General features: G+C 42.1%; 1 protein-coding gene across 1 annotated transcript; it reads left to right on the forward strand.

Moving 5' to 3' along the window:
* On the forward strand, positions 1–7,424 carry LOC128492145 (TRPM8 channel-associated factor homolog). The gene is made up of 7 exons (XM_053464602.1): positions 1–617; positions 1,222–2,180; positions 2,410–2,504; positions 3,187–3,400; positions 4,195–4,434; positions 6,105–6,442; positions 7,167–7,424. The coding sequence occupies exons 1-7, from the start codon at positions 1–3 to the stop codon at positions 7,422–7,424; spliced, it is 2,721 nt and encodes a 906-aa protein (XP_053320577.1).
* Positions 7,425–27,023: the final 19,599 nt, after the last annotated feature.

The raw sequence follows: 27,023 nt of genomic DNA on the forward strand, positions 1-27,023 counted from the left end.
ATGGCATTTAATGAAGATTATCGTTCATTGGTTCGGGGTATCACAAGCCTGGACTTCACAGGAGACAGTGATCCCTGCAAACTACTTCTTACCGGAGATTCTGCATTCCCTGTGCTTGTGACTCCTGCAGGAGATGTACTAATAGCTGCATCTCGGTATGGGAAGGGCCGGGTAGTGGTTTTGGCCCACGAGTCGTATTTGAAGAATCCCCAGTTTGCACACTTCTTACAGAATGCAGTGTCCTGGTTGAATCCATCCCCTGGAGCAGTAATTGGAGTTGGCAATAGCCTAGAAACTTTGGCAAAGAGTCTTTCCGCATCAGGATGCAGTGTCCAAACCAGCTATGATCTCAAGCAGGGCTTAGGTGTTCTATGCACTATTCACAATAATGACAGCCAGACTGAAGACATTATATCCTTTCTGCGGGAGGGTGGAGGTCTACTAATTGGAGCGGAGCCCTTAAAATGGGCAGACAGCAACAGAGATGAAAATATTTTGCAGAAATTTCCCGGAAACCAAGTAATATCGGTGTCTGGTGTTTACTTCACTGATAAATGTGGAGAAAAAGGGAACTTCAGTGTTAGTGAAAATATACCATGGAACCCAATTTATACAGAGTGAGTATATATGCACTATTCCTAGCTTCATTTGCACCTCTGACATAAATCTTGAATAGGGAATTTACTATTTATAATATTTTTTAATGTAAATAAGTATTGCACATTTCAGCCAGACACACTTTGAGAATAATAATACACATATATACTTTATACATCATATATGCCTCTCTATTTACCGAACACAGAGTTTCACAAATGTAAAGAATAGCTCCCAGATTTTAATGCAATGAAATGCACTGGAATCCATGCAAAAAAATACTTTAATATGAATTTAAAGTAAAAATAGAATATTGATGCAGTTCCACAATCACTCAGACCTTTCTTTGGTTGAGGAGTGGTGCGTGACTCTGCTAATTCTCCATCACATTGTCTGCACAATTTTTCCATTAAATCGCACATTACTCCAACTTAATCCATATTTGATTTGCTCTGGTATTTGTAGGAGGTGAAATGTTTTACGAGGTATGACCACTATAGGTTTCACCTCAGCAATGAATGTACTATGCACAGCTGTGAGATCTCTTATGAAGTTCTGTTCTTTCGAACTATCTATACACAGTGTATAAAGTGCTAATCAACATTTAAGTGTTTTCTCTTACAGTTTGAACTTTTCACTGGATTTGAAGCATCTTTTTCAAGGTGTGTCCAATGTGGACATCAGTGGTTCAGCTGTCCCCTCAGAGCTTCTACTTCATGGACCTTTGACATTTCCAATTGGATTGAGTGACAAAAACCAATGTTTTTTTGCTGCTGCATATTATGGAAGAGGACGTGTGGTTGTGGGGACACATGAAAGTTACCTAAATAAACCAGAACTCAAAAAATTGCTCCTAAATGCCATATCATGGCTTGACACAGGCAAAAAGGGAACCATCGGAGTTCGTAATAAACTGGCAAAATTTGCCCAAATCTTGAAACAAGAAAGCATCAGTTGTAAAATATCAAACCTAGTCCCTGACCTCAGCATCTACTGTTGTGATTCCTACAGTGATAATGAGGCAGCAAGCATCCAACAGTTTGTAGCAGAGGGTGGAGGCCTCCTAATTGCTGGCCATGCCTGGTATTGGTCTTATGGAAAATCAGTAGAAAGTGTATTGTCCAATTACCCAGGAAATAAAATTCTGAATAAGTTTGGAATTAGTATCCTTGGGAGGACTGTCCCTCAAGGTATCTATAAGACATTAGACCCTGAGGGTGCTGCAAGCTGCTATCACTTCCCCAAAGCATTCTGCCAGCTGCAGAAGGACTTAGAAAGTGGGGTAGAAATAAAACCTCCTCTGAAGTCCTGGTTGCAAAACCTTCAAAAAGATATCTCAAGTTACTTGAAGCTGCCAGCTTGCCCTCTCATTTCTTGCCAACAGCAAAGGTTTGCAAGTCTTGTTCAGGGGTGTGCAATACCCAATGTTAGCAAAGAATGTCCTGTGAAAAGTGACTCCAAAGAAGCTTTGATCCTCAGTTTGGCTCAAGATGTCTCCTGTCTAAGCCTAGAAAACAGCCAGAGGTTGGACAACGTTCAAGACCAGCCATCAACTACTGTGCAGATAGATGCTACAAATCCAGGTAACACTAGGTACTCAAGAAAAGTGTTTCACTGTTGTCGTGTCAGACATTTTTAGACTCTACATGGGATTGATCTTTATGTTTCTCAGTCAATATATTGTATATTTACATCTAAATAATTATCTGTACAATGCCACATAGCATATATAATGCATGCACAATATACATAAAACATATCTATGGAACATGTGACTGTATCATATTTGCTAATCTTGTTTTTCCCTCCCAGGTGATGATGCCTGGAGAAGCACTGGGCTGTACTTGCCTCCCGGAAAAACAGTAGTAATTGTGTTTCCAGCTTCAGCTGTGGGAAAAGGTCTTCAGGTAGCAATACCAAACTGAATTGAAAATCTCAAAGGGTGCATTGTATCAATAACCAAACATGGACAGATCAGGAGAATTATTGTTTCTCCATCCTACCTCCAAGACTGGGCCTGGCTGGAGTTGGATGGTTGGAAAGGGAGATAGACTGCAAAAGGCCTAGCTGTTGAAGTGATTAAGGGAATAACAAAGAAATGAGCAGAAAGGCAAAGAGGCAGAAATAAGATTGTAGGGTAGAAGAAATATACCCGACCAAAAATGTTTATTTTTATTCTAACTTTTCATATGCTTCAAGTTCATTTGGAAGCATGGATAGGAAACCATTGATGAGGTCCTGCTACACATCTTAATTGTTCTATAGCTATAGACTATATTCTATTTGTCATTACCAGAATCATTTACCTTTGTTCCATAACCACTGTAAAATCATACTTCTTGCTAAGAATTTTGGGTGCCTGACATACAGGAAGCCTGGTCAAAAATAGTAGGAAAAGAAACTTGCCTTCACTGTGCCATGGAGCAGTATTTGTACATAGAGACACCTAGAGGCAAATCCAACCTTGTACTTATCAAATTTATGATGATGTCTGTGAATGATGCCTTTTGACTTTCCATAGGCACTGAATGTACCAAATGTTAATCACAGTTCACATATGCAGCTTTATATACATGTGGTGTCATCTAGGTGCAGATTGGCTGTCAAACAGATGACCTGAGTTCTGCAAACAATTTATGTCGAGCCCCAGTGGTTGTAAACAAAACATCTGTGCTTAGTGAGAAGGTTTTAGCATCCTGTGTTTGGGGTGGACTCCTCTACATCATTGTGAAATCAAAGTGCACTCTGGGTATTGTTCCCATTAAAGTGTATGGAGCAGAACCAGCTCCAACATATATAAAAGGTAAGTTTGAAATTTTTGTGGCACTGTATTTCTTAATATAGTTTGTTCTAAGGACAAATTAAAATCTGCAATTTTCTTGTCATGTATTTTAAAGCCTCGTAGTTTCTGATGATTATGTACATGCCCATATCAGATAATCTTGCAATATCATATAGCGTGCAATGGTAAAAATATCCACTTCTTATTGGTTAAAGAGAAGTCTTTTTTTGTCACATTTTCAAAAGACCTCTTCTCCATACTAAAACATGTAACAATTTGTATTGCATGGACAGAATGAGGACTTTAAGTTGCTATTTTATAACACATTTTCCCATAGCTCCTGAGCATTGCTGGGGCAGATTGCCTAACTGGAACTTTGTGCCCTTTTTTTCTTGATGGGAATGGATGTGTTTAAGTGTTTTACAGCTCATAAGGGTCACAATAATGTGCATAGAAAGTGGTCTTATAAAGTAGGTTGTGTACACATTGTTTAACAAATTAATTACCGTATATCTAAAATGGAAACAAATGGGGGAGTATTCTTGATTTAGTCTCACTGAACATGAGCCTGGTTATATAAACATGTGGTTTACCAATAATGCTCAAAATCAGTTCGAAAAAACTTGTAGATGAGCCCAATTTTTCTCTTGAACTGTGTTCTTTTTTTCTCTCGAACCGTGGTGGAATATACTGTATTAGTTTCATGCTAGATCCAATATATGCTAATTAATTGTGGTTGCCTTGTTGCTTTAAATGACTACCAGATACATTATTGTGTTGAAGTATCAATCCAACTGATTTTTACTTTCTCTCAGGCCAGACCAACCTCTCAGACTGGCAGCAAAACATCCGTAATCTCCCAGCTCCATGGGCTGAGTTAATTGGTGAAAACCTGATTCTGACAGTGCCCTCGGACTCAATCCGCTCACTAGATGACCCAGAAGCACTTATGTCTATGTGGGACAAGATCATGAAAGCGGTTGCTGAGCTTGCAATGACTCCTCTAAAGTTTTTACGCCCAGAGAGAATTGTGGCAGATGTGCAAATCTCAATTGGTAAATACCTTGACTTATCCATTTAAGATATATAGTCTTTCGTTTCACTTACTTGGGTTGCATATTTAACTTTTTTTAAGATAAAACAGCACAACAAACAAGTGCAACTGTCAATGTCAATCTATCATAAAGAGACATGTCATGCAAATGGAATGTCTTATAGATAGGTCACTGGGAGTCTGGTGCAAGTGCTATTCATCAACTAATAATATTAACTATATAGAATAATTAATTTATTAGTAACAAACAAGATGTGACCCACATCCAGTCACCTAACTCAACATTTATTAGTTTTTTCTTCCCATAAAAGTATATGAAGAAGACAAAACAAACAAGTTGATTGACACCCACATCTTTGAAAATGCTTTAAATTATTATTTTCTAGATAATAAAGCCAACAGTACTGTGGACATATTGGACAGAATGATAATTCTTAAATTTCAAAAATCTCCTTGTAAACAATGTTTGTGGGGTACAAACTGTTTTACTTGAGGGAAGCAATGAATCCTATGTGAATATGAAGATTTTCACCCTGACTGCCTTTTCAGCTGTAGCTCTAGGAAACCCGACATGCGATTGTTCCAGACGAAGTACGGGTTGGGACAAATATATTCCAACCTTACTTAAAGTCAGCTCATGGCAAAACTTAAATGTACAGGAGGGTACCAATGTGACATGGCATCCATGTTACTGTAAAAAAAAAAAAATAATAACAGCGTTCTGTATCATGTAGGTTACCTGACATTTGCAGTAATGCACAGTATTTACTTTTTTTTTAGCCTAAAGGACTAATCGCGGTATAATGCCAGTAAAATTGGTTCAAGGATGTAAGGGAAAAATTCCAGCAAAATTGCCTCTAAGGCATGACACTGGTTATCAATCAATTATATTCAATCAAAAATATATTATATTCAACAGCGTATTTTACTTTGAAGGTAATTTGGCGTTTTTCTGTTAATTTAGCTTTAAAAAGCAGTTGAAGCTATTACTGAGCTCTTCTGTTTGAAAGCAATGCTATGACATACTGCATTACTCAGATTACCCAGATCTGTTTTATTATAGAGATAGAAACATGGTTGGTTATGGTAATACAATAACTGGTCTGGAACTGTAACTCATCAAAATCAAATATAATTGGACAGCTCGGTACTGATACTAAAGCGCTGCATAGCTTAGTTGTCATGCAAATGACAAAGAAAGACTGATTGATCTTAACTTATATTGGTAGAAGAGATTTGAACAGTAGAAATATTAGAATAAGAGGTCATAGTCTACAATTAGAGGGTCAGATGCTTAGATTTAAGGTAAGAAGGTTTTCATTCAAAGAAGAGTCATAGATAAATTGACTCAGTTTCCAGCGGAAGTGGTGAAAACTAATACAGTGAAGGAATCAAGACATACATGGGAGAATAATATTTAACACAATGCTGAGTTTTGAGGACTTTCAGTAACTAGAGAAAGGGACAGTCCAAATAGCCCAAATGGTTCTGATATGCTTCTTTGAGTATCACTCTACTGTAAGCTTTCTAGGAGCATACAGATTCAAGGCAGATCCATCTAAAGTCATACAGTATTGAGTGTGTGCCTATAATGTTTAACAGCTTCTGTTAAATTCCTGTCCTCTGTGACTGGAATAGATTGTATTTTGGATATTTTTTTTATTACTACAGGTTTTATGCATTCTGGTTACCCCATTATGTGTCACTTTGAATCGGCAAAGGGAATGGTTGACCTTCAGAGTATCCAGAAATCCGGAGTATGGGGGTCTGCACATGAGCTTGGGCACAATCAGCAGAAAGGGTATTGGGAGTTCCCCCCACATACCACGGAGGCCACATGTAACCTATGGTCTGTTTATGTACATGAAACCGTCCTGGGAATCCCACGAGATCAAGCTCATAATAGCCTACAGCCAAAAAGCAGGGATGAACGAATCAAAGCCTATCTGAAAAACGGAGCTATCTTAGACCAATGGTCTGTGTGGACTGCACTGGAAACTTATCTTCAGGTAACACATTCATGAATACATAATATTACTTTAAATGGATCACGAGTATTGGAATAAAAGAAAAATGAAATTACTATTATACCGTGTTACGCCATTTGTCACAGCCACACAAAAAATGTTGTCCATAATTATCACAAGCATTGCAATGAAGTACAAGCAATAGTTATTTCCATTAGCTGTTAAAAAGCATAGGTTTGTAGGTTTGTTTTCTTTTTCTTTTAGTGGAGCAGAATATGTTGATTAATTGAATAATGACCCAATTAAAACTAGTTTTGTAGCTCATATTGAATTCAGTTTGGCTCCTCGAGGACTTTTTTCTCTTTTATTGTCATATTGGCGAACTGGCTTTCTGGCCTCCTGATTTTGGTACAGGTGGCTAGTTTAAATAATGTCAGTTGTCCCGGCATCAGAAAGTAGAATTTTTCTCATGCTGCAACATGGTTAATGTCTTAGTGAAAATGCCTTTGGCATAACATTTACCACTAGTAAAATGTTTCATTCAAATTATAAAAAAAAAAGTATGTAATAGTTTTAAAACATCCTTAAAGTACATCATAGCACAATGAATTCAAGTAGTATTTTAAGGCCTTCTAGTTTAAAATATTGGGAGTGGATATCCTCCAGAGGGTATTGCCCAACTGCAATCATATGAAACAGTTTTGAGAACTCCATGGTTTATCCAAGACTTTTATGTAACTATAAATATCTATGTCTATTTTTCCAGTTACAAGAGGGCTTTGGCTGGGACCCGTTCAAAAGTGTTTTCTCAGAGTATCAAACTTTCTCGAATGTCCCCAAGGACAAAAATGAGAAGATGAATCTGTGGGTGGAGACATTCTCAAAAGCTGTGGATAAAAACCTCGTTCCATTTTTCGAGGCCTGGGGATGGCCTATTGATGATGAAACCCGCACCAAACTGTTCTCCCTAGCTGAGTGGGAGAATGATCCCATGAAGTCATATACAGCAGGAATCAAAGCATAAGAATGCTAAAAAGAAATCTAGCTCTACTGTGTTAATGCTCATATTTAGGTTGTGGTTTTTGATCAGAAATTTCAAGCTTTTAAAATTGATATGGTTGACTAATTCTGGAACGAATAATGTTAATCTCATGCATTTTCTTTTAGATAATTACAATAGAAAAATAGAGATAGCCTCTAGAAATCTAATCACAAACGTAGCTACTTTGTTTTACATGATTATTCCTATTTTCATTACTGTGGTGCTGTGTGATTTAGAATCATCTCATTCAGTAGAAAACTAGGATTGGACTTTTTCTTAACACATTCCAACAACCTTTCCAAACTGAAGCTTAATATAGCAATTAAGTATGCAAAGATGTTGACAGGCTCATTCAAGATATGAATCACAAGCCCATGCTAGCTTTAACAGAACTTTAACCACGCAACCACAAATACAAAAAGTGTAACCCCCCAAATATATATGGTAACAAGTCTTGTAGTGGTAGCAAGTATGCCGATGAAAACAGGGCTTAGCGTTTCGATTAAAATGCCTTTTTTTGTTTTATTCATTCATTCACGCATTCTATGCCAATTTAAACTTAATCAAAGACCTGATAGCATTTGTTCATTAAATATGCTGGAACCTATGTCTTGTCCTTTTTGTTTTCTTTTATTGCTAGATGTTCTTTAAAAGGGTGTACTGTAGTTTGGGGTAGCCGTATTAGTCCAGTGTATACGAATGCAAAAAAACAGAATGTTGCAGAATCTTGTAATACCTTTTTTATTGGACTAACAGTATTTAAAATAATAGACGAGCTTTCGGGAGTCCTCCCTTTGTCAAGTCAAAAGCATTTCTGACCAAGCAAGTGAAAAACACAGTTTAAAACAGTTTAAAACTGACCAGTACATGTTCTGATACAGGGTTAAAACAGGGGTTAAAATAACAAGATAGAGAATTTGCAGACAAAAAACTAAGAGGGTCGTAAATAGTAAATAGTGGCATATACTGCACAGATAAGGCTGGGGGGGGGAGCAGGGGTGAGCATGTAGGAGAGAGAGGGAGAAGGGAAAAAAAAAAAAAAAAAAAAAAAGGCACAGGTTATAGGAAGTTTTGATAATGAGCTAAGAAGCTCAAATCCACATTAAGTCCTCTGTTTTTACAATCATAAAAATGTATCATTTTGGCTTCAAATGTCTTTCTTTCTTGGGTGTTTTTGAAATGACCTCTCAGTGTTTTGATTTTGAGGTCATGTATGGAGTGACCGGTTTGGGTAAAGTGGTGCCCAACTGGGGTGCAAAAGTTTTCTTCATCATGATGGTTGATGGAGTATCTGTGCAGATTCATCCTTTTATTAAGTTGCTGGCAGGTTTCACCGATGTAACACCCTATAGTACATTTGGTGCATTGAATCATGTATACAACATTCTGTGAAGTGCATGAGTATGATCCTTTAATATTGTGTGTCTTGTTGTTGTGGGTGGCTGTGTTGCTGGTACAGATGTGTTGACAAAGTTTGCATCTAGCTTTGTTGCATGGTTTGCTTCCATTATCTGTGTGTGTTGTTTCAGTATGTAGTTTGCTACTCACCAGCTTTTGTTTGAGATTCGCTGGTTGTCTGAAGGCCAACCCTACAAATATTATCGCTACATTGATGATATTTTCATTGTCTGGACGGACGGAAAAGAAAACCTCAAAAAGTTCCATAACGCATTCAATACATTTCACCCATCTATCAAACTCAAAATGGACTTCTCCACAGAAAGTGTAAACTTCTTGGATACAACTGTCACAATAAACAAGGACACACTACATACATCCCTGTACAGAAAACCCACAGACCGATCCAACTACCTGCACAAATCCAGCTTCCATCCATCCCACACAAAGCAAGGCATCATCCATAGCCAAGCCACCAGGTACCACCGCATCTGCTCCAACACTGATGACAGAGACATGCATCTTAAAACACTGTCTGAGACATTCAAACAAAAGGGATACAAACCCAGGATAATCAATAAGAAAATTAACTCTGCGCTACAAACCCCACGTGAACACCTGTTGCAATACAGAGACAAACAAACATCCTCACGCATACCTTTGGTAGCCACATACAATCCTGCCCTAGAAGAAATCCGAAAAATCATCAAGGATCTGCAACCAATGCTAGCAGAGGATGAGGTGTTAAAAGAAATTTTCCCTGAACCCCCCATCTTGGCCTTCAGACAACCAGCGAATCTCAAACAAAAGCTGGTGAGTAGCAAACTACATACTGAAACAACACACACAGATAATGGAAGCAAACCATGCAACAAAGCTAGATGCAAACTTTGTCAACACATCTGTACCAGCAACACAGCCACCCACAACAACAAGACACACAATATTAAAGGATCATACTCATGCACTTCACAGAATGTTGTATACATGATTCAATGCACCAAATGTACTATAGGGTGTTACATCGGTGAAACCTGCCAGCAACTTAATAAAAGGATGAATCTGCACAGATACTCCATCAACCATCATGATGAAGAAAACTTTTGCACCCCAGTTGGGCACCACTTTACCCAAACCGGTCACTCCATACATGACCTCAAAATCAAAACACTGAGAGGTCATTTCAAAAACACCCAAGAAAGAAAGACATTTGAAGCCAAAATGATACATTTTTATGATTGTAAAAACAGAGGACTTAATGTGGATTTGAGCTTCTTAGCTCATTATCAAAACTTCCTATAACCTGTGCCTTTTTTTTTTTTTCCCTTCTCCCTCTCTCTCCTACATGCTCACCCCTGCTCCCCCCCCAGCCTTATCTGTGCAGTATATGCCACTATTTACTATTTACGACCCTCTTAGTTTTTTGTCTGCAAATTCTCTATCTTGTTATTTTAACCCCTGTTTTAACCCTGTATCAGAACATGTACTGGTCAGTTTTAAACTGTTTTAAACTGTGTTTTTCACTTGCTTGGTCAGAAATGCTTTTGACTTGACAAAGGGAGGACTCCCGAAAGCTCGTCTATTATTTTAAATACTGTTAGTCCAATAAAAAAGGTATTACAAGATTCTGCAACATTCTGTTTTTTTGCATTCATTAAAAGGGTGTAAAAAGACACATATGGGTCTATAATATCTACGAAGAACATTACATGATGCCTTTAGCTTAAATACAATACATTGCTATTTTCACAATAGTGCAGTGTTTCTCAGGTCTCAACCTGAGGCATGTATAAAGTTAGCTGAGAATCACAAATGTACCACATGAATGATTTCAGGAAAAACATTTTACACAAAGCCTCACAAAGGACCAACATTTTACCTTACTATTTCTGATACTTACAAGCCATTATCATCCACAAGACATCTATTGAAAGACGTCTAACATTGTATCAGGTGGGCAAGCCCACAACTGATGGACAAAAACCAATTCACTAGAAGAGATGTCCGGTTTTCAGGTAACCTATGTAGGTACTTGGAAGCCAATTTAAGTGACTCTTGAATCCACTACTGTGAATTTGGCTTTGGATTCGAAAGTGCTTTATGCATTAGTGAATTGGGGACAGTATTTATAGAGTACGCTATGGGTACTATAATCAGACATATATATACCAACATATTATCAGGGGATTCACTTTTTACGTAATAGACAATCTCTACCCAATGTAGTAACTGTTTCATTTACTTCATCAATCAATTCATTTGGATAACTGCTTACACTAAATATCTTAGGCATATCATGTAATGTATGAATTTATACTTGACCATCTGGGACAATAAATTTTATCTGCAAAAAACAGCTTTTGAGTAAAGAATGAAAGAGTCTTTTAGTATGTGAAGGATCACATCTCAAAAGATTATTCTTTTTGGTAGGCTTCATATCCAGTTCCATGGTTCGAGTCTCCTCACATTCTATTATCATAGTATCCATAAAACCGGTAGCAGATAGACTGTGTGTCAATTTAATTTCCTCAGAATTGCAAAGAACTCCTGGAGGTTCTCCAATGTATCCCCCCACACACACAGCAAACACATCATTGATATAAAAATACCAATAAAAGATACAATAGCATGGCATAGATACATTTCTCCTCAAAGTCTGACAAATATTCACATATGTGGGGGCCATATTGGAGCCCATTGCAAGTAAAGGTCTCCATCATTTAGAAACTAATGACAAAACTCCAACAATTTGTCATAGTACCCCAACCTCGTTGGCAATAATCGCATAGTTTTTAGTTTTTTACCCCATCATCTGAATATAAAGTATGTATTCTCATTTACTCTGATGTTTTCAACTTTCAACAATAAATAAATGGTGTCAATCAAAAAATATCTTACATTTTTCAAATGTCTAAAGACCTGGTCAAGAAAAATAAAAAGTGGACTGAAAAAGAGTCCTATAAACCCCATGTCACTATAGACCTGCCTATACAGTATCAGCGTTCTCCTGTCTGGTGGGCGAATCTGGGTTTGGTGGATGCCAGGAAAATGCTATCAAGCAAAATGCACAGTGGTGGAAGAAGGATAGTGGTCTGGGGCTGTTTTTCAGAGTTTGAGCTATGCCCCTTAGCTCCAGGGAAGGGTTATGTTACAGCATACAAACATTCCTTAGACAATTGCATGCTTCCAACTTTGCGGCATAAGTTTATGGAAGGCTCGTTCCCATTTCAGCATGACTGTGACCCTGTGCCCAAGCAGGTTCCAGAGACATGGTTTGACAAGTTTGGTGTGGAGGAACTCCACATTTATCACAGAGCTCTGACCTTAAACCCACTGAACATGATTGGGATAATTAAAATGCCTTTTATGAGCCATGCTTTCTCATTCAACATCAGTGCCTGACTTCATGAATGCTCTTTTGATGGAATGGGCACAAATCCTGACAATCACAACCTCCAAAATGTTGTGGAAAGCTTTCCCATAAAAGAGGCTGTTATTGCTGCTAAAAGGAACTTACTCCATATTAATTTCCATGGTTTTGGAATGGGATGACCAACAATCTCATATGCACTATATGGACAAAAGTATTGGGACATCTGACCATTACGTTTATGACATTGCATTCTAAATACATAGATATTAATATGTAGAAGAATTGTAGGAATTTTTGCCCATTCATCCAGAAGAGCATTTGTGAGGTCAGGCACTGATGTTGGATGAGAAGGCCTGGCTCGCAATCTCCATTCCAGTTGGGGGTTGAGGTCATGGCTCTGTGTGGGTCAGTCAAGTTCTTCCACACCAAACTCATCCAACCATCTCTTTTTGGACTTTGCTTTTGTACAGAGTGGCACAGTTGTGCTGAAATAGAAAAGGGCCTTCTCCAACAAAGTTGTAAGCATACAAGTGTCTAAAATGTCTTGGTATGCTGTAGCATTAACATTACCCTTTACCAGAACTAAGGGACCTAGCCCAACCCCTGCAAAACGGCCCCAGGCCATCATACCTCCTCCGCCAAAGTATGCAGTAGACACTATGAATTCTATTAGGTAGCATTCTCTTGGCATCCACCAAACCCAGATTTGTCCATCAGATTTCAGATGGTGAGGCTTAATGTATTACTCCAGAGAACACATTTCTAGTTCTCCGGGGTCCAGTGGTGGTCTCTCCAGTCTTCTAACTAGGAATGAGTAGGCCTACTTTGTTTTAGAACTTACCTTAAAGGTTGCAGGGTGCTGTGTGCTCATGGTTACTTTTGCATCTGTCCTACCTCCTACAACAAATCCTCATATCCATGTTTGGAAATTGTGTACAAAGGACATCTTCTCTTGAGATGTCACCTCATGACCAACTGTCAGCTGTGGAACCACCGTGGAACCCCTTTGTAGCTCCTGTGGTTTTGTGGTTCTCTGCTCCAATAGTATAACTTTTGACTGACCCAAAACATGATTTAAATGGATATTTTAATGTCTATGCCCACTATAGACGAATGCATAATAAAGTATTCTGTGAGTACACCTGGCACAGAAGCTTCTGCAGCTGCACTCGTCCGTGGTCTGACTATTCCTGCAACTTTTGGCTGCTTGAAGCAGTCAATAACTGTCAAGAAAGTGCTTTAATTAGAATCAATAGGTGTGCTTTTCCCCACATGCACCTGCAGCATTTTCTAAACCAGGGTTGGAGCTGGCTACACATCTCCTGAATGGCATATAGCTGGGAGTGGGAGAAGGGAAAGGGAGAATACATGCAACATGAGAATTTAAAAAGGACCACACAGCTATATTATGCTTTAAAGTTCATATGATGGCTGGTGAGTCCATGTAATTGGAGTTTTTTCTACATGCTAGACTTTGTTGGGAGCTAGCAAAAATATAAAGGACAAGATGGTTCTGGATGGAGAATGCTTCTGAAACTGTGCAAACATCCTTAATTCCACTTTGCTGGCCTATTGATTCTAAGACCAAAAATCAAACTTCCTTGCAAATATCTGTCAATAAGTTTGTTCTTTGTAAATGTATATACTGGTAAATGACAGACATGCAATCACAAGTCTATGGCCCTTCACAGTCAGGGCACTCCGTTCTATCTTGTTATTAATGAATTAACTGGGTTGTGTGTAGTTTATTGCCGAGTGGTCATTAGTCATTTTCAGTAAGACTTTGTTCAAATTCATTTGAGGGGTAAGGCATGTCATTTGTGACTTCACCTGAAAGTGCAGACCACAAACATTCATGTTCTTATTTGGACAAACTTACATTACATTGCATGAGTTGGAGGTGCAATCCTTGGTATTAACATAACATGTTAGAATGGTGAGAATCATAGTGTTGACAAGGCTATAAATTTAGTGTAAAATGCCCTGCGAGTTGTCTTGGCTGTCTTACTTGTAATCAATGACACTTCATTTGATAACTTGTACTTGAGCTTGAATCATGCCTTGCCATTTGCACTTTTAGTGCTAGATTTTAAAGTAATGTGTGCAACAGATCATACAGACCAATGATCTTGAGATTTGTAGCAGTGGCGTCTCCAGCTTTCATATTTAGGGGGGGCACATGGGGGGCCAGGGACCAAAGTAGGGGGGCCAATTATAAAATGGTACATATACACTATATATATATATATATATATATATATACACGTTAGACGTGCATTTTTAACTACATAATATGCACTTATTACCCCCTGCTTCCGATATATATTAATATTAGCTCCTGCTGCTGATATATATTAATATTAGACCCTGCTGCCGGTATATATTATTAGTCCCGGCTTCCGATATATATTAATATTAGCCCCTGCTGCCAATATATATAAATATTAAACCCTGCTGTCAATATATAAATATTAGACCCTGCTGCCAATATATAAATAAATATTAGCCCCTGCTGCCAATACATATATATACATATATATAAACATTAGACCCTGTTGCCAATATATTTTATAGTGAAAAAATTGGACCCTACCCAAGCATTTCCTTGGGTCCTGCTCAGCGCTCCCTTGCATGCAATCACTCCCTCCGCTACCACACCGAAAAAAATATATTTGCCACACTGACTGCAGATCAGGGGAAGACAGTGAGAGTCAGTGCAGTGTTCCCTCCTTCTGACTGCACCGGGACATTGAGAGGTCCTCTATCCTGTAATCATCCCCAGAGTCCCTTTGTCCCCTCATTCACTAAAGCATACCGCTCTTTTACTTACACCCTGTAGTTCAGGTATAGATCAAATAAACAACACATGGAAACAACACATGCAACTGAATTAGACAAAAAAAACCCTGTATTTGCATGTATACATAAATAATGTATGGAAACATAGCAGATACAGATCAACAGAATTATACACACTATTTGACATCCAAACAACTATAAATCATTTTTATCACATTATTAAAATCCCAGAAATCAAAAAAGTTAAAAGGCCCAAACAAATTAAGATTAGACATAATGGAATCAAACATTTGCTACTGCAAAAAATTTTAGATGAAAAAGTCCAGTTTTATTCAGCGCAACAAAACAGTGATAGCATTATTCTTAACAATATTAATGCATTAATGCATCACAACCATCTTAGCACTGCGTCACCAAATGAACAAATGAACACCTCATTACAGATAACACAATGCATGCAGCTGCATATAACTAAGCTGAGTACCACTTGGTCTGAGAAGGCCTGTGAAACCAAAGGGGAATAGCGTCCTGTATAATGAAATCAAGAACTGAGTTTCACAAACTCTGAACCAACATCTACGTTTCCTTTTAATAATATATTCAGACTGAAATAAGAGTAAATAACACAAAACCTTTACTTTTCCTCTCACTGATTTCTAGGCCTAGAAAGTTTTGTCCTCTGAAGTGACCACAAAATCTGGATAAATACAAATTACAAAGTTCTATTTAACCCTCTACAGCAAGTAAAGTGCCAGGAAACAGATGACCAAACACATATCAGGACAGGGCAGGCTCTGCTGCCACATGGACCCCCACACCAGGATGGGATAACCTACTAATATTATTAAGTATATATTTATACTACTAGTATAAAAATGCTTTCCACATTGCTCTGTTTGTGTGTATTGCCCCTTGTGTATTTGTGCCCCCCCAGCCACCCTCCTTTGTGCATTTTTGCTATACACCCTTGTGTATTGATTTATTTGATGCCCCCAGCCAGCCCCCTCCCTTGTGTATTGATTTATTTGATGCCCCCAGCCAGCCCCCCTCCCTTGTGTATTGATTTATTTGATGCCCCAAGCCTGCCCCCCTCCCTTGTGTATTGATGCACCAACCCCTTGTAATGGTTATTATAATGGCCCCCATACAAATGTGTATTAACCCCCCCTGATGTGTAATTATGTCCCCAGCCTGCCAGCCACCATCTTTATGTATTTTATTTTCCCAAGGCAGCCCCCCCCCTTGTTAATGTGCCACCTCCAGTGAGATCTGGTGTACTTGCTCTAGTGCACTGCTCCTTGCTCTTAGAGCAAATAACACAAATATTAAATAATGGCATTTTTAACCCAAACATATTTAATGGGGGTTCTCCTTTTAGTTTCAAATGACATTTGAAGACCCTCAACTATTTTTTTAAAATGAAATACCGTATTTGCTCGATTATAAGACGAGGTTTTTTTCAGAGCAAATGCTCTGAAAAATACCCCTCGTCTTCTAATCGGGGTCGTCTTCTAATCAGACCTCAAATAGAGGTCTGATTAGGAGACTAAGATCCAGATCCCCCGCACCGCTGCAGGGGACCTGGATCCTCCTGTCTCACCCGACCCCCCCCATCATACACACACTTACCGGTGCTTCCTGCAGTGTTGCCGGGGCAGCGGGTTGACGTCTACGCGATCTGCGTAGACAACGTCCGCTGCAGCCGGAAGGAGGTGTGGCTAGCAGCGGGGGTTGTCTGCGTCCGTCGCATAGACCTTCCCCGACTGTCAGAGATCAGAGTTCCCCGCTCCGGTGCGGGGAACTCAGATCTCTGACAGCCGGGGAAAGTATACGCGACGGACGCATAAAAACCCCCGCTGCTAGCCACACCTCCTTCCGGCTGCAGCAGAAGGCGACGTCAACCCGCTGCCCCGGCTGGAAGCACCGGTAAGAGAGGGGGGGAGAGCGGGGGAAGGGGGGTGAGAGAGGGGGGGTAAGAGAGCGGGGGAAGGGGGGTGAGAGAGGGGGGGTGAGAGAGAGAGAGAGTGTGTGTGTTAGTTAAATGGGGGTATAGGGTGTGTGTGTGTGTGTGTGTGTGTGTGTGTTAGTTAGTTAAATGGGGTATAGGGTGTGTGTGTGTGTGTTAAATGGGGGCATAGGTCATTTCTGGAGTGGCGTTAAGGGGGCATTTAATAGTGCACTCTGCCTCCTGAAATGCCTTATACCTCCCTATATGCCACTCTGCCCCATAATATGCCTTTTAACCCCCTAAATGGCAGAGTGGCATATAGGGGTATAAGGCATTTCTGGAGGCAGAGTGCTCTATACAATGCCATTTAACTCCCTTAATGCCACTCTGCCTCCTGAAATGCCTTATACCTCCCTATATGCCACTCTGCCCCATAATATGCATTTTAACCCCCTAAATGCCAGAATGGGATATAGGGGTATAAGGCATTTCTGGAGGCAGAGTGGCACATAGGGGGTCAAAAGGCATACCATGGGGCACAGTGGCATATAGAGGGTTAAAAGGCATATCATGGGCCACAGTGCCATATTGGTGTGGCAAGCCTGGGGGCAGATGTGTGTAACTGGGGGACAGGTTGGAAAATACAAGAAATAAAAACAAAAAAAATCTTTTTCTCAATCATAGCTTTTATTAAAAAAAATAGTTTACATGAATTAACATTTACTGGTAAAACTTTTTTCCTTTAGGGTCGTCTTATATTCAGGCTTTTTCTTTTTTTCCTAAGTTAATATTCAGATTTTGGGGGGTCGTCTTATAATCAGGGTCGTCTTATAATCGAGCAAATACGGTAATTACTTTTTTGAAGTCTTCGTTTTTCCGCCTTAACACCGCTGCTCTTGCTCTCCTACCGCGTGCTCCCTGTCAAAACCGCTTCGGTTTTAAAACCGCTTCGGTTTTACAACCGCTTTGAAACTGTTTGAGCTGAAATTGCAGCCGATGCGGCTGACAGTTTCAAAGCGGTTTTAAAACCGAAGCGGTTTTAAAACCGAAGCGGTTTTACAGCCGCTTTGAAACTGTCTGAGCTGAAATTGCAGCCGATGCGGCTGACAGTTTCAAAGCGGCTGTAAAACCGCTTCGGTTTTAAAACCGCTTCGGTTTTAAAACCGCTTTGAAACTGTCAGCCGCATCGGCTGCAATTTCAGCTCAATCTGCCGGCACACCGGGAAATGTCCCGGTCTCCCGGCGGTGGGCCGGGTCAAAGCGGCATCGCATTTCAATTGGGGGGGCACACTGGGGGGCACAGCATAATGTAGGGGGGGCCATGGCCCCCTCTGCCCCCCCCTGCCGACGCCACTGATTTGTAGGAATGATGAAGCCGTAGGAATGTATTACATTTGAATGTATTTGCTAAAAAGCTTAATATGGAGATTACATATTAAGTAATTACAAGTGGTGCTAAGAACGCTTTCCATTGATGCCAGATATGCAGAATTGTAATATTTTACCAAAACACTTGAATGTTCTAGTTTGTATTTTTTAACCACCTGATACAGTCTCACAGCAAACAATGCAGGTAAATAATAAATGTTTGACAAACAAAGAAGAAACATCACCATCATTAGATACAAAGCCTCTAGACAGATACATCCAAAATAAGGCTAATGGCTGCTAGCAAAAACGGGTAGATCATTCCTGCTCTCTGCTTTCAGGTACACTGAAGGTCACAGACAAACATTGTTGCATTCATTATTTTATTATATTTATATATTGCCATATTTGCTCGATTATGAGACAAGGTTTTTGTTTTCAGAGCAAATGCTTATAATCGGACCTCAAATTTGGTATGATTATAAGACTAAGATCCAGATCCCCCACAGCCCTGCAGGGGACCTGGAACCTCCTCTCTGGCAGCTGGTGGATGTCGGCGCGATGCGCACAGACAACCTATGCTGCTGCTGACACTTTTGCCGGGACTTCTATGACGGAGCGCCGACATCACATGACCTTCCGGTGCTCAGTTATAGAAGCCTTGGCGGAAGTGCTGGCAGCAGTGGAGGTTGTCGGTGTGCATCCCGCCGACATTCACCTGCTGCCAGAGAGGAGGATCCCCGCAGGAGACCTGGATTCTCCTTTCTGGCAGCAGGTGAACGTCTGCTGGATGCGCACAAACAACCTCCGCTGCTGCCGGCACTTCTGCCAGGGCTTCTATGACAGAGCACCGGCGTGACATGACCTTCCGGTGCTCAGTCATAGAACCCCAGGCAGAAGTTCTGGTCAGCAGCAGCGGAGGTTGTCTGACATCCACCTGCTGCCCCACTAGACACCAGGGAATCTGAAACATGGAAGACAAGTCTAGGGCTGCACAGGCAAGTCGAGGGGGGATAAGAGTGGCATATGGGGGTATAAGGGATTTCTGGAGGGGTTAAAAGGCATATCAGGGAGGCAGAGTGGCATATAGGGGGATAAAAGGCATATCAGGGGGCATGTGTGCCATGTAGGGGGTATAAGGCCTATCCAGAGGCAGAGTGGCATATAAGGGAGGCAGAGTGGCATATAGGGGGTATAAGGTATATCTGGGGGCAGATGTTCATAACTGGGGGCCGGTTGTCAAATAAAAGGAAATAAAAAGAAAAAAAATGTTTTTCTCAATCATAGTTTTTATTAAATATGAAAAACAGTTTACACGTGAATTAATATTTACTAATTAAACTTTTTTTATGTAATGGTACTAGTTGGAGTGTAAATACAACATTGAAACATTCCACAATGATCTTAGATATTTAGATATTTTTTTAACCATAAGATCGGAATGGACCCCAAAGAACATTCAGCCAGGATGAATATTACATCTAAAAACATGTATCTGATATGGAACTCTCAACGTTATTTGACATTATCCTATAATAAGTTTCACATAAGGGAGTACTATGTATGAAAGAATTGGTAGAGTGCCTGAATACTTTTCAAAACAATTTGCTTGGATTTAGAGGCTTTGCTCCACACACATTTTCTTTTAACTGTAGAATTGAATGTGACTGGACTGTGGGTCCATACAATAATAAACACTGCTCGATTATAAGACGACCTCCCAAAATTTGAATATTAATTTAGGGAAAAAAGAAAACGCCTGAATATAACACTACCCTATAGGAAAAAAGTTTTACTAGAAAATATTAATTCATGTAAGCTATTTTTTCATATTTAATAAAAGCTATGATTGAGAAAAATAATTTGTTTTTATTTCCTTTTATTTACCAACCTGCCCCCAGTTATGCACATCTGCCCCCAGGCTTGCCACTCTGCCCCCAGAAATGCCTTTTACCCCCCTATATGCCACTCTGCCCCATGATATGCCTTTTAACCAGAAATACCTTATACTCCTATACATACCTGGAAACTTCTGGGCTCTGGCGACCCGGAGCCTTCCCTTGCGAGACACGGCCAGGACTGGATGCCGACGTTAGCGGGCGGTCCCACTGACATTGAGGGCGGTTTTGCTGACATCAGGGGCGTTCCTGCTGACGGCAGCGGGAAACACTCCCATTTAAAGAAAAAAATGGGAGTGGGGCGTGTCAAGACCCCGCTCCCGCGACCCAGAGGATTCGGGTTTTCACCCGGAGAACCTGAGGTGCGGCGCTCACCCGGCAATCTCCTGGTCAAACCCGGAGAGTTCCCAGGTAGTGGAATATAGGGGGTTAAAAGGCATATCATGGGGCAGAGTGGCATATAGGGGGTACACTCTGCCTCCAGAAAAGACTTATGTCCCCCCATATAACACCACCCTGACTTACCAGTGCTTCTGACTCCCTGGTGTCTAGTGGGGGCAGCTGGCGGAGGCCGGCATCAGTTCCGGCGGTGCTTCTATGACTGAACACCGGAAAGGTCATGTCCATACCTGGGAATTCTCCGGGTTTGACCCAGAGATCACCGGGTGAGCGCTGCTCCTCCGGTTCTCCGGGTCAAGACCCGAATCCTCCTGGATCGGAGTCTTGACACGCCCCGCCCATTTTTCATTTAAATGGGGGTGTTTCCCACTGACGTCAGCGGGAACGCCGACTTAGGTCAGTGTGTAGTCCTGGCCGCATCCCACAAGGGTAGCCGGAGTCCAGAAGTTCCCAGGTATGGTCATGTCACGCCGGTGCTCCATCATAGAAGCCTTGGCGGAAGCAGGGGCGGGCTGGGCCGGGGGGCAGGGGGGCAATTGCCCCCCAGGCCGCCCTAAATCCGGGCCGGTGGGCCGGACGGACAACCGGCAGATGAGCATTCAATGCGGCTGCAGCCGCAAAGTTAAAAACTAAGCGGCCGCGTGCAGGATTGAATGCGGCCGTCATGCGTACCTGGCGGGGGGGGCGGTCCGCCCCGGCTGCCGCTCATCTGAGGGGTGCCACCATGCCGGCACGCCTTCAGAAACGATGCGCGCAGCAACTGTGGCTGTGCGCCGGGACTTGATGTGTCAAATCCCGGCGCACAACACTGAAGCCACGCCCACCGTCTTCCGCGCTCAGTGCACAGGACAGGAAGAAGAAGAAGAAGAAGAGGAGGAAAAGTCAGAGTGAAAGAAGAAAAGGTAGGAGAGAGTGGATTAGTAAGTGTGTGAGAGTGATGGGTGTTATGCTGAATGTAAGTGTGTGAGAGTGATGGGTGTTATGCCTAATGTAAGTGTGTGAGAGTGATGGGTGTTATGCTGAATGTAAGTATGTGAGAGTGATGGGTGTTATTCTGAATGTAAGTGTGTGAGAGTGATGGGTGTTATGCTGAATGTAAGTGTGTGAGAGTGATGGGTGTTATGCTGAATGTAAGTGTGTGAGAGTGATGGGTGTTATGCCTAATGTAAGTGTGTGAGAGTGATGGGTGTTATGCTGAATGTAAGTATGTGAGAGTGATGGGTGTTATTCTGAATGTAAGTGTGTGAGAGTGATGGGTGTTATGCTGAATGTAAGTGTGTGAGAGTGATGGGTGTTATGCCTAATGTAAGTGTGTGAGAGTGATGGGTGTTATGCTGAATGTAAGTGTGTGAGAGTGATGGGTGTTATGCTGAATGTAAGTGTGTGAGAGTGATGGGTATTATGCCTAATGTAAGTGTGTGAGAGTGATGGGTGTTATGCTGAATGTAAGTGTGTGAGAGTGATGGGTGTTATGCTGAATGTAAGTGTGTGAGAGTGATGGGTGTTATGCTGAATGTTTGTGAATGAGGGTTTCAGATAGCATGGATGTGTAAGAGTTGGGGGATAGCTTGGCATAGGGAGTCCGTAATCACATTCCTTTCATGCCCAGATTCCAGCATGTAGTGGCTGCCTAGGCATGATAGGAGTGTGATTGCTGTTATAAATTATTTTTTGGTCCAACTTCGGTGTGCTAACACTTTTATTGGACAGAATAATTCAATGACAGTATTAATATATATATATAATTGCATAATATATATAATATAATTGCAAACAGCAATCACACTCCTATCATGCTAAGTCAGCCAGCACATGCTAGAACCTGGGCATGATAGGATTGTGATTGTTGTTATATATATGTGTATATATATATATATATGTTAATATTGTTGTTGATTTTTTTGTCTAATTTTAGTGTTACTTTTAATAAAGTTTTTTTTTAGTTTTGGCCAAGTGAATGCTGAATTTTTAGTTTCAGTCCAGAATTTTCATTTCGGTGCATCCCTACGATATACTATGCCAGTCACTAAAGTGGTAAGCCTACACCACATCAATGTTTGGCTTAGTATATAGTGATAGGGGTTGTCAGTGTCTGGCTCAATGTATAGGCACACATTGACGGTGGTGCTGCGTAATCCCTAAGTATATAATGATAACAGTTATGCTGTACCCCTTTCAATGTTTGCCTAACCATAGAAACTATGCAGTTTTAAAGTGTGTGTGTGGGGGGGGGGGGGTACATACAGGGTCTGCCACAGGTTCCAAATACTCTAGGTACGTCCCTGCATCATGCGGCTGTCAGACCCAACGGACATGCCTCAGCTCCTCTTCCCACGTCTTAAAAGGGGTGTGAAGAAGAGCTGAGGCATGCGGTGCGTGCACGCCGGCCACTTTAATTTCATTAGGCGCTGGTGGAGAGACTCCCGCACGACGGCCACTTTCAATGTCGCTCGCGGCCGCTTTGATGGTGCAATGGGCCAGTTGACTAGACTTGCCCCCCGGGCCTTAGGCTGCCAGCCCTCCCCTGGGCGGAAGCAACAGTAGCGGGGGTTGTCTGAGTCCACAGGAATTCTTCTCTCTGGCAGCCAGGGAAGGTATGCGCGATTGTAACTATGGGGTACTTACCTTCCATTACCCCGAACCGCCGTTCTACTGAAGCCCCTCGTTGCCTGTAGCCGCTGCCAGGTTTCCTGAACGCAGATTGCATGGACTCTGGCTCTGTACACACGCGCACCACCGTGTGGCCTCTTATAGACACTACACTTATGCGTTCCAAGCCTCCATTTGATGCGGGGTGGGAAATACAATTAGTATGCCTATTTAAACCTGGCTGTTGAACTAGCTCATTGTCTGTTATCGTGCCTTGTGCATGTTGGCTGTGCTTATTAAATACCTCGTGATTTTGGCTCCTGACCTTGGCTTATTTTTGACGTTCCTGTCTATCTCCTGTGTTTGACCCGGCTTGTTTTTTATTATCCTGTCCTCGCCTACTCCTGACCTTGGCTCCGTGTAACGACTACTCTTTTGCCTGCTGCAACCAGTATACTGCTCTGCTCCTGTACCGGTGGATGATACCAAGTTCCTGCACTGCTGGTCCTCTAGCCGTGACAGATTATCACAGGGCCTACCATGGACCCGCAGACTTGGTTCGTGTGTCCTCTCGTCAAGACCACCAAGATCAGGTGCTGGCTTTGCATGCTTCCCACCTTCAGTCGCTGAAACAAAAGATGGACACTATTACGTTACTCCGAGTTACTCCGATCTTTAACCACCTCCGGTCCATTGCCCTCCTCTGCGGCCTCAGCGAGACTCTCTGCAGCTTCGATTCCTTCAGAGTCTGACAGACTCCGGGGCGGGAAAACCTCCTAAAATGCCTGTTCCTGAGAAGTATGCTGGGGATCCTCATGAATGTCGGGGGTTTTTGAATCAATGCCAACTTCATTTCAGAACCCAACCAGAGACCTTTTCCTCTCATGCCAATCGTGTAGCGTTCATTATTAACTTACTCCGAGGTGAGGCCCTTGCTTGGGCTTCTTCCCTTATGGAACATCAGTCTCCACTATTGGACGAGGCGGATGCCTTTCTCGCGGCTTTTCGTGCTGTATTTGATGCTCCTGGAAGGGTTGAATCCCCCGAGGCAAACATTATGGAACTGCAGCAGGGCAAAAGGTCTGTGGCCCAGTATGCTATAGAGTTTCGTACTCTTGCCTATGAGACTGATTGGAACACCCAAGCCTTGAAAGCAGCATTCCGCAGGGTTAAACGACTCGATCAAAGACGCCCTTACCTATCGAGATCTGCCCGAGAATTTGGAGGACTTTATCGCCTTGTGTCTCCAGTTAGACGCACGGGGCCAGGAGAGACATCTCGAGAAGGAGAGCGAAAGAAAATAGTGCCCCTATCTCCACGACCTCATCCTGCACCCATCACGGTGGAATCTTCTACCCCGGCTCCTGAACCTATGGAGATTGGTCCTCTTTTCCGGCTATCGGGAGATGTGTCTTGGGACTCTGTTTGTATTGTGGACAGAAGGTTCATATGGCTATTAATTGTCCCAAGAAGTCGGGAAGCGCTCAAGCTTAGTGGACCCCCGAGGCATTCCACTGAGCAATGTAAAAGCCTCAACTGCTCCTTCTGATACCCGATTTCCCGTAACCATCACGCTACAGTGGAAAGGTCACCAAGTGGCCACACAAGCTTTCATTGACTCCAGTGCCGCAGGGAACTTCATTGACCAGACCTGGGCTCAACTCCAGGGTATTCGGCTGGTTTCTAAATCCCAGAGCAGTACCGTGGCAGCAGTGGATGGGACACCTCTCGGTCCCGGCATTATAACTCATGAAACACCAAGTCTTCGTTTGATTGTGGGTCTCCTTCATTGTGAATAAATTTGCTTCGATGTTCTCTCCAGCCCGCACCTTCCGGTTATCTTGGGATTACCATGGCTGAGGAGACATAATCCTACGATCAACTGGAGCGAGGGACAAATTACGGCTTGGGGTTCTTGCTGTTTTCGAACTTGCTGTTTACGTCCCTTAAAGGTGAACTCTATTCTAGAAAGTCCCTCAGTCGACCCTAAAGGGATTGTTCCTACACAGTATTGGGACTATCTGGATGTATTCTCGAAACAGAGGGCCGATATCTTGTCCCCTCATCGCACTCATGATTGAGTCATCGAACTCCTTCCAGGGACATCTCCCCCTTCAGGTCGGACATACCCACTTTCTGGACCTGAGAATCAGGCCTTGTCGATATATATCAAAGACTGTCTGGAAAAGGGGTTTATTCGCCCTTCTTCCTCCCCGGCGGGTGCGGGGTTCATCTTTGTTAAGAATAAAGATGGACCCTGCATAGACTACAGGGGGCTGAATAAAGTAACCGTGACGAACAAATACCCACTACCCCTCATCACAGAATTTTATGATCTCCTAAAGGACGCCAAAATCTTCACAAAATTAGATCTTCGTGGTGCGTACAATTTAATCAGGATCAGGGAGGGAGATGAATGGAAAACCGATTTTAACACCCGATTTGGACATTACGAGTACTTAGTGATGCAATTCGGACTTTGTAATGCCCCCGCAGTATTCCAAAATTTCGTCAACGACATCTTTCGTGATATGCTTCTGTCTCATGTCATGATTTATTTAGACGACAACCTTGAAGACCATAGGAGCCATGTTTGTCAAGTACTACAACGTTTAAGAGAAAATTTCCTGTACGCCAAACCTGAGAAATGCGAGTTTGAACGCAGTCATATAAAGTTTCTAGGATATATAATATCCGACACCGGATTGGAGATGGATCCGGAGAAAGTCACAGCCATTAAGGAGTGGAAAAGGCCCACAGACCTCAAAGGAATACAACGATTCTTAGGTTTTGCCAACTACTGTATTTGCTCGATTATAAGACGACCCTGATTATAAGACGACCCCCCAAATCTTAATATTAATTTAGGAAAAAAAGAAAAAGCCTGAATATAAGACGACCCTATAGGAAAAAAGTTTTACCAGTAAATGTTAATTCATTTAAACACTTTTTTAATAAAAGGTATGCTTGAGAAAAATATTTTGGTTTTATTCCTTCTATTTTCCAACCTGTCCCCCAGTTATGCACATCTGCCCCAGAAGTGCCTTATACCCCCTTTATGCCACTGTGCCCCATGATATGCCTTTTAACCCTCTAAATGCCACAGTGCCCCATGATATGCCTTTTAACCCTATATGCCACTGTGCCCCATGATATGCCTTTTAACCCTATATGCCTTTTAACCCTATCTGGCACTTAGAGGGTTAAAAGGCATATTATGGGGAAGAGTGGCATATAGGGAGGTTTAAGGCATTTCAGGAGGCAGAGTGGCATTAAAGGGGTTAAAAGGCATTTCAAAGAGCACTCTGCCTCCAGAAATGCCTTACACCCCCCATTTAACAATTCCTCTCCCTCCTCCAAACTTACCGGTGCTTCTGAGTGGGGGGGGGGGGCGCATAACACAGGAGGGTCGAGGTCCCCTGCATCTGAGCCCCAGGTGCTTAGTCCGGGCAGCATGTAGAGCTCCACGCGAATCCCGTAGAGCTCTACACGCTGCCCGGACTAAGCACCGGGGACTCAGAAGCACCGGTAAGTTGGAGGGGGCATAACACAGGAGGATGCAGGTCCCCTGCATCCTCCTGTGTTATGCCCCCCTCCCCTCCAGCTTACCGGTGCATCTGAGTCCCCGGTGCTTAGTCCGGGCTGCGTGTAGAGCTCTACATGATACAATCGCGTAGAGCTCTACACGCAGCCCGGACTAAGCACCGGGGACTCAGATGCACCGGTAAGTTGGAGGGGGTATAACACAGGAGGATGCAGGTCCCCTGCATCCTCCTGTGTTATGCCCCCCCAGCTTACCGGTGCTTCTG

The sequence above is a fragment of the Spea bombifrons genome, chromosome 4 (genome assembly GCF_027358695.1).
Source record: "Spea bombifrons isolate aSpeBom1 chromosome 4, aSpeBom1.2.pri, whole genome shotgun sequence".
Taxonomy (NCBI): Eukaryota; Metazoa; Chordata; class Amphibia; order Anura; family Pelobatidae; genus Spea; species Spea bombifrons.

What these genes read in the sequence shown, in the direction of transcription:
- LOC128492145 (XM_053464602.1), top strand. Translation starts at nt 1, where the DNA reads ATGGCATTTAATGAAGATTATCGTTCATTGGTTCGGGGTATCACAAGC. An exon ending in TGGAACCCAATTTATACAGA is followed by an intron (nt 618 to 1,221) that starts GTGAGTATATAT and finishes TTTCTCTTACAG; the next exon opens with TTTGAACTTTTCACTGGATT. An exon ending in GATAGATGCTACAAATCCAG is followed by an intron (nt 2,181 to 2,409) that starts GTAACACTAGGT and finishes TTTCCCTCCCAG; the next exon opens with GTGATGATGCCTGGAGAAGC.